Consider the following 13,399-nt stretch of genomic DNA (forward strand, 5'->3'; position numbering starts at 1 on the left):
AAGATAATAACTCACATGCATATAAACAAACAAGATAGATATACTCACAATATTTCTCCCCCTTTGACAACATCAAAAAGGGGACAAAAAGAATAAGAGAGCGAAAGCTCCCCCTATCAATAAGCATAGGTGAGTATAAAAAGAATATATATAGGGATTGCTCCCCCTATCAAAAAGCCATATAAAATATATGCAATGATTTTAAAACCCTGTTTAAAAATATCAAATAAATTTCAAAAAATATAAAACTTTGGGAAATAATTGTAGACATGATAATAAACATGCCACAATAACTGGTTTTCAAAAAAGACCTCCCAAATGAAAAATATCATCATTTTGCAACATAGTCCAAAACATGAAAATGTAAACACATGAGTTTTGATATTTTAGCTTAACCATGTTTTGAAACATTACAAAATGATTATATAGACTTAATAAAAGATGTATATGATTGTTATTAATTCCATAAACAAAAAAATAATGTTTTCACAAAATTGCATATTTTGCAAACATTTCAAAAGTAAATATGATTTCATTGAACTAAATAAAATTGATATTGATGAAATCATATATATGCATGTAAGTATGAAACAAAAATATGTTTTCTAATTATATTCGATTGTTTCATATTAAAACTTGAAAACTATCAAACCAAAACTTATATGTATATATATAACTATATATATACAAAACCAAAACATGTATGTGTGTATATGATTGAGCTTAAAGTACTAACACACATAATATAAAACCTAAAACTAAATTTACCCAAGCTTGTGATCTTCAACGAAGCTCTATCTTGGTACACTTACGGATGAAGCTTGAACTTGAATTTTTAACTTTGAATTGCGTAGGCTTCACGCTCTATCTTGGTACACTTACGGATGAAGCTTGAACTTGAATTTTTAACTTTGAATTGCGTAGGCTTCACTTCACAATTCTGCCAACCTCCATCGGATATGATCTTGAATGCACAATTCCATCCATCCTCCAACATATTGTTTGTCATAATTCCGCCAACCTCCATTGGATATGATCGTGAATGCTCGATTTCATCCATCCTCTAACATATTGTTTGCGTAGAATAAATATAAAACACAAACACTAGACAAACATATTAGATATAAATTGTTTGTAAATCATCATCAAAATAAGAAGGCCAGCAATATGTTTAGGGCCTATTTCGTAAACCAGCATTTGATCGAGGCAAGAAGTGACGCATGTTAAGTTTTTAAAGTCATATGTATTGGGCCATAATTGTGCTCATTAAGCATGCAAGAATTTTCCCTCTCAAACGGCTGAACTTTGTTCAATTAAACCACCAAAACGGCATCAGCCACAAATTTTCATGGATAAAAATATCCCCACACCAAAATATTCAAATAAAAAAGAGTTTTTTATATTAGTCCACTAAATCTTCCATATTTTAGAACTAGTCCTTCAAATCACTAAAATTATTATCAGGTCCCTCAAATCAAGTGTGGAAGTAACAATTGGAGGGGTTATTGTAACACCTTAATGAGAATTTGAGAGCTTCGTACTTCTTAGGTTAACTTGAGATTACTCTCTCACATCAAGTGTGAATTTGGAGGGATTATTAATAACACCTTAATGAGAATTTGAGAACCTAAGTGATTTTAATGATGGAAACTAATTTATCTCTAATATTGTATTCAATTATTAATTACAGATATGATGTACCAATAAACATTCATATTCATATATACTAAAATCAGTTATGAATATGGATATAGATGCATATATAAAATAGATATTGAAAACCAAGCAATTTGAAGAAAAAAAAATCTAGTTCACACACACACACACACACACACACATACATATATGTATAAATATCGTTGATGACAGATACTTAACAACAGGGTATTATGTAGGTTATAGTGTTTAGGGTTCCTCAATCTTCTTTGGTGGCTGATTATTAAGCAGAGAACTTGATCCCGCACATAAACAATGCGTAAGAGGGTCGGAGGTGGGTTCTCTGGGCGTTCCTTTGACGGTCGAGTCAGCGTTGATCTTAAGTGGAGGTAATATAAGTATTGTTGGCTTTTAAAGTAAAAAATTGTGTATCCTCATGTAATAGGCAATGCGCATATTTATAGTAGAATCTAAATGATGCTTGTGTAATCTTTACCGAGTCCATGCAGTCGACTTAGTCAACTGGTACCATACAGGTGTCAGCATCAGGTGATCTAAGCCACCCCCATATTTATTGTGGCGACGACAGAGGGTTTGCCGTGCCAGCGCACTCTGATGAGTCATTATGACTCTAGGGGAGATGCGATGATAGCTTTGACTTTGCATTTAATGTTATGTTAGCTGGTTGTCGGCGAGGGGTTCGAGAAAGACCGCCTTTCGTCTCGACTTTTCGAAGAGGTCGAGAAAAGACGCCTTTCGATTTGGCTGCTTGGATGAGAGGTTTTCTCTATTCGATCCACTGAATGACAATACACGGAGTTGATTTTAGTAGCAGGGTTCAAGCGAGGACGTCCTTCGACTTGTCCTTGTAGGAAGGGACTGAGTGAGGGCGTCCTTTGGCTCAGCCTTAATGGAGTTGGGTTGAATGTGTGTAGTTAATCTAGGACTCATGTCATATTCTGTTATGGGATTAAAACATAGAGCCTGTTTGTTTCACCAACCATAAAAAATTGAAATTGAAAATATCATGGAAATCACATTTCCTTGTATTTTTTTAGATTTCCTCAAAGTAGTTGTTTGTAGTTTGTTTCACATAAAAAATATGTGTGTAAAAATATATGCCCCTATATTTCCTCAATTTCCTATGTTTGGTTAGGGAACTAAAACTAGAAAAATAAAATAATTAAAGCCTAATTTCCACAATTACCTTCGTTTGGCCAGAGATGAAACATCATGGAAATATAGATTGTACTCACCGTGATAAGTTCACCTCCCATAAAAAGACAACAACAAAATGAATACCAATTTTTCAACATGAATAACACCAGCTCGAGGCAAAATAAACCAACAACAACAGCAATAGCTAAAAACCAAGAATTTTAACCTGACTATCCGAGCTAATTAAACCAATGTTGCCACCAAATATCTAGTGCAATAGGCCCAAAATAGCCAAAACATCAGAGCAAATGCAACTCGATCATTATGGCTAGCTGCTTCCATGATATAGCATTACAAGGGCTATATATTAGGAAAAAACCAACATTAACCCGAATCCAATAGCTGCACAGCGGCTCCATTTTAGCTCAAAACCAAAAACCAACATTAACATTAACTGAACAGCCTCACAATGGCTATATTTTAGGCCAAAAACCAACATCAGTATGAATCTAACAGCCTCACAATGACTATATTTTAGGCCAAAAACCAACATCAATATGAATCAAAACCATCATCAACATGAATCCAACAGAGTCACAATGGCTATATTTTAGCCCAAAACCCAACACCAACAACCATATATACCAGAGGGAAAAAAAATCATGTTGCCCCAACGGCTAAATTTGGCCCAGTAGCTATATGTACAAGCACCTAATGCAATATATAGTGCTTAAGTATTTTCATTCTCTCCACAACTACCAAGTAGCTAATAAGAAAGAAAAATCTTAAATCTTTTGCTCTTATAAGCAACCATAGCAAGATGAACAGAGTTGAAAGGTCTCAACAAAATCAAGTTCGATGCTGTTGTAAAATCCCACACCACTTAAGATGTGCAAAAATGGTAAGGGTAAAGACAAATATTTTTGGGGTTGTGCAAAATACCCAAATAGGCAATGAAAACTTTTTTGCTTGGGCTCAAGATGATAGTGAAATGAAGAGAGTCATGCCAAAGTTCGAGATTATGAATGTAGAATAGATAAAATTATCCAATACCAAACTGCAAGATGAAATGAAAATCAAGAGAGCGATGCCAAAGTTTGAAAATATTTTGTCAAAGTTTGAAGGTGTGAATGGAGAAGATAAGAAAGTTTCAAAAACCAAACAACTAAAGCAAGAGTTGAAGCAAGCAAATCATAAAGTTGATCTTTGGAAACTTGTTCATTTTAAATGTTTATTTTGTATGCTTCTTATTTTATCAAACATTATAATTTGTACCATGATAAATCATTGAAGAATATATTAAGATTTGAGTGAATATGTAGCTGTGTAACAAACCAATCTATGGTACAAAGAAAATAAAAAATAAAAAAATATTTCTTTTTTTCATCATAATAATCAATATCGCCATGTTAGGAATTTCTCCAAAAAATATATAATTATCAATGATATGTGCTCAGAGTTGGTCAATATCATCATGATATGCCTCACCAAAATTAGTTATGGATAACATTATAAGCTGTATTATTGCCACACCTATATAATGAATCAATATATCATAACTGCATGTATCAGATTATGACAATAATCATAGCAATATTAAGTATGACTTTCAAAAATTGGTAAAACGTGCTATGGAAATAGAAAATATATAATTCATATATTGCCATACCCGTGCAATATTATCATTGTAGGTTGCAAATCTCAAAATATGACCATCCTAATAAGTATCTCATTCCAGGAGCATGTTCTTAAAATGTACCTGTAATTAAGAATATCATCACAACACAAGTATTCATATAGTCTAACAATAAGTGCTAAAATGAAGTAAAAAAGTTCCAAAAATAATAGCTATGGCAGCATAGTGTAACATGTCACACACATGCACGAGTAATACAGTCATCATAATACAAAAGCCAGGCAAAATAGTATCAAATTAATAAACCTCTACGAAAAAACATAATAGTTAGTGCTCCCAAAAAAGAGGTCAATGAACTAGAAATCCTTCATATGTCCTGATTTGAGCTCTGTTGATGTTCTTTCATAAATTTATCAATTAGAGCTCTTTGTCCACACTCACTCTTGCAATTAAAGTGTTTGGCAACAATTTCACACTGAAAGGGCTTATCAAAGAACATCTCCAAGATAGCACTAGGATACTGATCTTTATATGTAAAGACAGAATGAGAGAGATTCTCTATCCAATGCATATTGATTGTTTTTATAGAAGCTGAGAACTCCTTCTTCTCTTCAACTATTTGTTTCATAAGCTCAGTGTCCATGCTAGCTTTTAGACCCTTGCCTTTGTTAATTTTTTTGTAGGATTTTTAGCATTACCTACACCTAAAAATGATTGAAAGTTTGTAGAATTAGACCTCTCCTTGCTTTGGGACTAAGTCTCATACACATCTAGGTCCTGAACTTCTGGACCATTATCCTCCTCATCACCAAGATTAATAGCACGATGACCACTAATTTTACTTAACACATCCTTGGTAAGATCACCCCTAGCTTGATCATCACCAATGATAATGGCAAGTTCTTTATAGTGTTTCAAAGGCTTGTTGATGTAATCTTTAAGCTTGTAGTTGTTCTTATCCTGCACAATAGGCTAAAATTTAGTCTTTTAAAAGACTAAATTTCAATACACTTGTTAATGTAATCTTTAAGTATGTAGTTGTTCTAATCCTGCACAATAGGCTAAATATTTTTTAGTGTTATTAAAATATAGTCAATTACACATATCTTTTTTCACCTATCAAAACAATCTTGATCCATAATAATGGTTTGCCTATTTTCATCCCATCCCACCCCGCTAAGGTTATGACAATTTTACATGTCATAAAAACAAATTCGAAGACTTTTCATATGATTCATGACATGCTCCTTAGCCGACTCAATCCCAAAATGGTTGTATATATAGCATGGTGTCATATTGAATGCAGACTTCTTAAAACTTTTTGAAGCCTTTTTTGCTAAACTTGCTAAGTAAGAAATAAGAATATCATCATGCTTTGCATTCCATCACATATGCCCTGCATCTGATCTATTGCCCTTATTGCATAACTTCATTTTCTTTATCGCTGTCTTTTTAGGTGATCTTTCAAGCACATCTTCAACTGGTGATCTTTTGTTACTACCTGATGATGTATTAGGAGAAACTTGTTGCATCTATTCTTCTATACAAATGGTAGGATCAGAGAATAACTGTTCATGCTACAGTAATTCTCTCTCCTCCCATTCTCGCTCTTCTCACGCCTATATCCCGTATCAGCTTAAACCCCTCTGTCCCTACCAACCCAAAATTCAAAATTCAAAACACACCCCTCTCCGTCATAAATCCAGGCCCTCCCACGAGACAGCAATATTTCCCTCTCTGACATAAATCCAGGCCCTAATCTCTCTCCCATTCCGATGCTAACCCTAGACTCCATCTCCTCTTCTCCAAACCTTCTCATCGCCATTTGCCTCTCAAACTCCAATTCCCTACTGATCTCCTCCTCCATCATTCTATTGTTAGCGATCTCTCTCGCAAGGATCTCCTCTCTCATCCGCTCCCGCCGGAGCTTCTCCATCAGGACTTCCGCTCTTGACGTCATCACCGGCGGGGCGAAGCCGGAGCTCCAGATGCTGATTCCGGCTGAGATCAGGAACCAAATCAAATCAAACTTTGAAGGGAAAAAGAAATCTAAAATTAGGGTTTTTGATGGGTACCTCGAAGAGCCTGCTTAGCGAAGTACCAGTAGTGGAGGAGTAGCACAAGGTCATGGGCATCATGAACTCGGCTTGCTAAATACTACGTCCCTATTGAAGAATCAGAGAAGCACAAGGTCGAATACGAGGTCTGATCTCTTCCCCTTTGCATAAACCTAGACATTTTCTTTGATTTTTGTTTGAATATTTATCCTTTTTGTTTAATTTGTTAGGTTCATAGATTGGTGGTCAATAGGGATCATAAGTTCACCAATTTTGCTGAGGTATGTTGCCCAAAGATCGAATCTTTTTCTTGAATTGTTAGGTTTAAGTAAATTGTTAATAGACTACATTCAAGGATGCTTCTTTATACTTAACTTCAAATGAAAAAGTTTGTGTATTGATATTAAAATTGTTCAATTGTAAATGGTGAGTATAAGTTGACACTTCAGATGTGATTCTTTTTTCATCAAAGTTTAAAGGAGAACACATTAAGAAGCATTTTTTTTTCTAATTGTGCTATGATCAGGAGTGTGAAATCAAATTTATAGACAAATTTCGTGGAGTTTGTTCTTTGAGGATGGTGTGCTATGATCAGGAGTGTGAAATCAAATTTATAGACAAATTTCGTGGAGTTTGTTCTTTGAGGATGGTTTACGGGAGAAGGAAAAAATGAAATCAAATTTATAGACAAATTTCGTGGAGTTTGTTCTTTGAGGATGGTTTACGGGAGAAGGAAAAAATACCATCTAAAAAAATTTGGTTTCTTGCTGGGTAAGATGACATTGGATGCTATTTACATACTAAAATAATGTATTGAAATTTCTAGAATCAAACATATTTTCATGTGGTTGTTATTGATTTAGGCCAAAAAATTGTTAGGTCCCTAAGAAACTAATTGGTGGATTAGAAAAGAAATAAGTTTCAAGTATTTACATTGATGTGATTAAGGACATACGTCAGACTAGAAACCATGGTTGAAAATTGCAAAGGATAACTAAAATAAGAACATAGCACATCTTAGACTTCACTGAGGATTAGATTAGGTACTTTTACATATGACAGACAGATGAGTTTATTAAACTTAAGATATCCAAGGTAAAAGTCTTTTGATGCATATTTTACGAATTTAGGATACTATAAAAGGGATAATTTAGTTGTAGAAAGGCGTTGAGGAGTTCTAGAATCTAAAGGGGTACCAAATAGCAAGATAAAAAGATGTGATGCAACTTTATTAGCATGACCATGTGAAGAACTGATAATGTAGAGCATTATTGGCCTAGAAATCCTGGGAGTAACCATTTTCCTTTGCAAAACTAAATTTGGATCTGAGTAACAATTTTTATTAACATTGAATGGTTTTCATTTAAACTCTATGTGAATACAAATTTATTTTCATTAACTATTATGCCTTCAATAAATGTATTCTCCTTCCAAATTCCCACTAACATACACTTTCATTTAAAGTCTCAAATAGAACTATTTTTGGTTAATCCCGTCCTTGAGAAGATCCTTTGCCTAATTTCTTCTTTTTTCCATTGTCAATTTAAAGGTTAGTGCTAATCAAATACAGTTGATTGTTAATCCATGCTTTAGTTCTAATCAATGTCTTATCATGAGGCTAAATTGTGTTAATCAATTTAAAGTCTATTCCTTGCTTTTTTCAAACTTCTCAATGCTTCGCACACAACAAATTAGGTAAAAAATGGCATTGGCTCTAAATCTTAGCCTCTTTCTGTTATTTTCTATGGGCATTAAACAATTACATGTCAAAGCACTTCTGAAATTGACGTATAGTTCCATTTTTTTCTACATTGTATAGTATACATATTGACATCCACTTACAATTTCACTTAATTTTTATGGAGTTATAGGTTATGAAAGTTGATATAATTAGTTTTTGTACCTATAGAAGCTATACGTTATGCAATTGTTTTCCCTAATTTTCATTTGTTATCGAGTGTTTGATATTTAATAATATTTCATCAAAGGATGCATTGCTTTCTGACATTTTTTCCATTTTATATTTAGTTGACTTATTGCCTTTTTTTGATCAATTGTAGGTTGAAGATTCCTTGATCCTAACAAAACTCATTTTATCCTCTCTCCCTCTTTAATCTCCTCTCAAGTCTATTGTTCTTCTTTATTATCAAATTGTTTTCCCTTATTTGCATTTGTTTACAACAATCTATATAACTGATAACTTATTCATTATACATGCAGAAATACTCACAGTGAGAATAACTTGCAATTATTGACGGCATCTGTCTCTTTCTCTGATACTCAACCAGAAACAATAAAGGCTTCACAACCACCACTTTATGAAGTTGTATTGCATATTAACATTAGTGAGTTATCTATTTAATAAATGATAACACCATCTTCTGCAATTATAGGACTACTTTTCTATTAACATTAGTGAGTTATCTATTTAATAAATGATAACACCATCTTCTGCAATTATAGGACTACTTTTCCATATGCAATGTGTAAATCATTAGAGTTGTGAAGGAACTAGATGTCGAGATTGTGCAAAAAAAAAACAAACAATCAACTTCAGGACAAGTCTGTTGCAAATCATGTAATAGGGAAGCAGTGTCTCAAATCAGGACAAGTCTGTTGCAAATCATGTAATAGGGAAGTAGTGTCTCAAATCAGGTACACATTCATATGCATATTTCATAGTCATAATTACAAAGCACATGTAATATTATTTTCAATCATTACCAAGTTTATAATTACATAAATCAGGTACAAAGCTATAAAGTGAAATATAGTTCAGCAATTACGACGTTAATTACACTGCTAGAAAACGGGCTTTTGCCTACGGAAATATAGCGACGGAAATTTCCGTCGCTATAACATGACATATAGCGACGGAAATTTCCGTCGCTATATTTCCGTAGGCAAAACATTTTTTACCGACGGAAATGGATATATTAGCGACGGAAATTTTCCGTTGCTTTAAATTTACCGACGGGTTTTTAGCAACGGAAATTCCGTCGCTAAAGAAGTCTTTAGCGACGGAAATTCCGTCGCTAAAGAGGTTTTTAGCAGCGCTAAAAGTGCCGTCGCTAAAAACTTCTTTAGCGACGGAATTTTCCGTCGCTAAAAATATCTTTAGCGACGGATATTCCGTCGCTAAAGAAGTTTTCAGGGAAAAAAATTGGGCGCGGACGTGCCCAAATTTTTTGGACAGCCCGCGCCTGAGAAAGGATTTATACCCAAATCCCTCTCTCAATTCACCTCTCTCCTCATCCCCCCTCCTCATTTTACTTTTTTAGTTATCGGAAAAACGTGCGTCTGGCGCCATTTGATTTGTAAGTAATATGGTTTACAAATGTATGCATTTTTGTTTAGATAGCTATACTAACATGTAGATCAATGTCTCGTTGCATATCATAGAATTAGGTTGGTGGACTTCACTATTCAGTAATGTTCTGCGAGAGGTTTTCCCCATTATCTATAGAAGTTTTGCTTAAATCTATTATAGTTGTTTCCAATATTTATTATTATGGTAGGATTTTCACTTTATGAAACTTTAGATATATCAGTAAACAAATTTTCTGAAATGCAATATTAGTTGCTAACAAATTTTCTGAAATGCAATATTAGTTGCTAACAAATTTTCTGAAATGCAATATTAGTTGCTAACAAAGGTGATGCTAACATAATAGTTTTCAGCATTGTAATTGCTTAACAGTATAGTCTTCTTGTAGATGATCCAACATTATTTACTTTTCTTTTTTTAGATGCCCATATTTATTACCTTCTGATATCTACAATTTACACGATGGCCTCTCTGAAAGGGCCCTTTTATTGTTGTTGTCCCTTGTCTGATAATATGGACTTATAATTTAAACTACCAATCTTTTTTAGATGCCCATATTTATTAGCAGTCTTGGCTGGTGCCATAAGGACCTAACATGAGTTCTAGTGTTTTTAAACAGTCAGTTTTTCTGGAAGATGCTTTTTCTGCTTACTAGGACTTCGAAATAGGTCAGGGTCTTCTCTTGCAGTTGTTCTCGTGCAATGTTCATTATATTGAATATTGATTAATCTGTATTTCAGGGGGGGGGGACTGATCATGACAATAATATTTGGATAAACAAATATCTCATTCATTTAAAGAAGGCTTTGCGTATAGATTGTTTTATTAATGGTGTTAATGGTTTTCTGCAGACCTACATGTTTAAGTATGACAATGTCCATGGGCAATGGAAGCACCACGACATCAAGATCAAGGACTCTAACACCCTTCTCTTTGGTGAGAAGCAAGTTGCTGTATTTGGTTGCAGGTTGGCATCCTTTTCTTAGTGTTGTCTTTCATATCATTCTCGATAGTGTTTATTTCTTTGTTATGTATTGTTTTTTGGTGAGCTAATTGTTACTGGGTTTTAAAGGAACCCAGAGGAGATCCCATGGGGCAAGGCTTGTGCAGATTTTGTTGTGGAGTCAACTGGTGTCTTCACTGACAAGGACAAGGCTGCTGCTTATTTGAAGGTATTTTCTCTTATAGTTAGGAATTTGATTTTGCCACAGGGCTCATTTGAAAGTAATAATAGTGTCAGTGTTGAAAGTTGAAACTTCTTTCATTATGGTAATTTGGTAAAACAGAATATTATAATTTCGAACAATCTCCTGACTTCAAATTTTTTGCCAATCCTTGAATCTTAGTTATGAAGGCAACCCTTTTTGCTTTTATTTTAAGCAGTCTGAAATTTCTTTTTCATCACATAGTTCACACATTTGTCAACCTATTCTGATAGTTTCTACTTAGACTCTTTTCTGTTTCCTCATATTGTTTCTTACCCAGTTGGACTTGTTGTGTACAATATAATGATGTATATTGCCGGTGAGTTTATTTTATTAACACCGGATTACATGAGTTTATTTTATTAACACCGGATTACATCGTAATGTTTTTAGGGTGGTGCCAAGAAAGTTATCATCTCTGCACCAAGCAAAGATGCACCAATGTTTGTGATGGGAGTGAACCATAAGTCATACACACCAGACCTTAACATTGTCTCCAACGCTAGCTGCACAACCAACTGCCTAGCTCCTCTTGCCAAGGTAAAACATTTTCCAGTACTTTTTTTGTGGATACATGTACGCGTGCGTGCATGCGTGCACGCGTGTATGCGTGCGTGCATGCACGCGTGTATGCGTGTGTGCATGCATGCGCGCGTGTACGTGTGCGTGCGTGTGTGCGTATATGCGTATGTGCATGTACACGTATCAGCATGTACGCGTACATGCGCGTATGGTGAGAAAATTGTGCGTGTACGCGTATTGTGCGTGTACGCGTATGTGCATGTACACGTATTGGGCTAAGACCTCTCTCTATCTTGCTATTAGGTAGGAGTAGCTTTCCTTGCGGGGTTAGGGTGTGCATGCGTTGTTGTAAAAATTGTGCGTGCGTGCATATAATACATAAGAATATGCCATGATACTCTCTGTTATTGCTATACTTGAATGTCATGCCATGTTAACGTTTGATTTATATTTGCAGGCTGGGACTTCTAGACAAAGTGGAGCTGGTGATGAGGAGGATGATGATGATGATCAGGAGGATTGATTTGTTTTTTTACCTTTGAAAACAATGAATGAGTGTGTTGTATAAACAATTTTTATCATGGTGTGTGCTGTATAAACAACGTTTATTATGTTGGAATATTTTAATTAAATTATATGTGTTATATATGCGTGAGAATAAATATTAACTGCTGATTGAACAGATTTTTAAATTTATTATATTATTGTACAGGTTTTTTCAATTTTTAAATTATTTTTAAAAATATATTAGAAATATTTAGCAACGGATTACCCGTCGCTAAATATACTTTTAGCGACGGAAAATAGATACGGGAAAAAACATTACCGACGGATTTTCCGTCGCTAATGTTAATGGCGACGGAAAATTCGTCTTAATTATTTTTTATTTAAAAAAAAAATAGTTATAGCGACGGATTTTCCGTCGCTAAAACATATTAGCGACGGATTTTCTGTCGCTAAAAGATGTTTTAGCAACGGATTTTCCGTCGCTAATGTTTTTTTTCTTTTTTTAAAAAAAATAGTGCGACGGATTATCCATCGCTAATTTTCCATCGCTGAAATTTAGCGACGGATATTCCGTCGCTAAAAATGGTTTTAGCTACCCTCACTGTACTGACGGTTTTTTGGCGACGGAATTTTATTTTTTCCGTCGCTAAAACCTTTAGCGACGGATTTATGACATTTAGCGACGGATTTGTCCGTCGCTAAAAGTCCTGTTTCTAGTAGTGACGTTTCTACAATTTGTGCTCTTAAATCAAAAATTATACAATATAGTAATAGGTATCAATCACCTCAGATGCCTTTCATTGTATATTTGAATTTCAAATATTACTATCGTGCCTTCAATTAATGTATTCTCCCTCCAAATTCCCACCAACATACACTTTCATGTAATTTGGCTCAAATAGAATTATTTTTTTGAAATCACGTCCTTAAGATCATTTTCCTTATTTCTTCTTTTTCCATTGTCAATTTAAAGGTTAGTGCTAATCAAATACAATTGATTGTTAATCCATGCTTCAGTTCTAAGTGTGGTGTTTTATCATGAGGCTAAATTATGTTAATCAATGCTTTATTGCAATATATTCCTTGCTTTTTTCCAACTTCACAATGCTTCGTACGCTACAAATCAGGTAAAAAATGGCATCGACTCTAAATCTTAGCCTTTTTCTGTTATTTTCTATGGACACTAAGCAATTACATATCAAAGCACTTCTGAAATTTTCTGAATGCTGAATTTTTTTTCTCTCACAAGCTCAAAAAGCTAAGTATTTATGAGTCTCAAAGACAAACTCACAATATTTTCAGACATTTTTGAAATTATTTGGTATAATTT

At 34.2% G+C, this 13,399-nt stretch overlaps 1 protein-coding gene across 1 annotated transcript; it reads left to right on the forward strand.

The window, feature by feature from the left end:
• Nucleotides 9,940–13,111, forward strand: LOC109821487 (glyceraldehyde-3-phosphate dehydrogenase 2, cytosolic-like). The gene is made up of 5 exons (XM_020387673.1): nucleotides 9,940–9,975; nucleotides 10,687–10,802; nucleotides 10,908–11,007; nucleotides 11,434–11,580; nucleotides 13,043–13,111. Exons 1-5 carry the CDS (start codon nucleotides 9,940–9,942, stop codon nucleotides 13,109–13,111), a joined length of 468 nt encoding a protein of 155 aa, XP_020243262.1.

The sequence above is a fragment of the Asparagus officinalis genome, chromosome 8, assembly GCF_001876935.1.
Source record: "Asparagus officinalis chromosome 8, Aspof.V1, whole genome shotgun sequence".
In the NCBI taxonomy this organism is placed as follows: Eukaryota; Viridiplantae; Streptophyta; class Magnoliopsida; order Asparagales; family Asparagaceae; genus Asparagus; species Asparagus officinalis.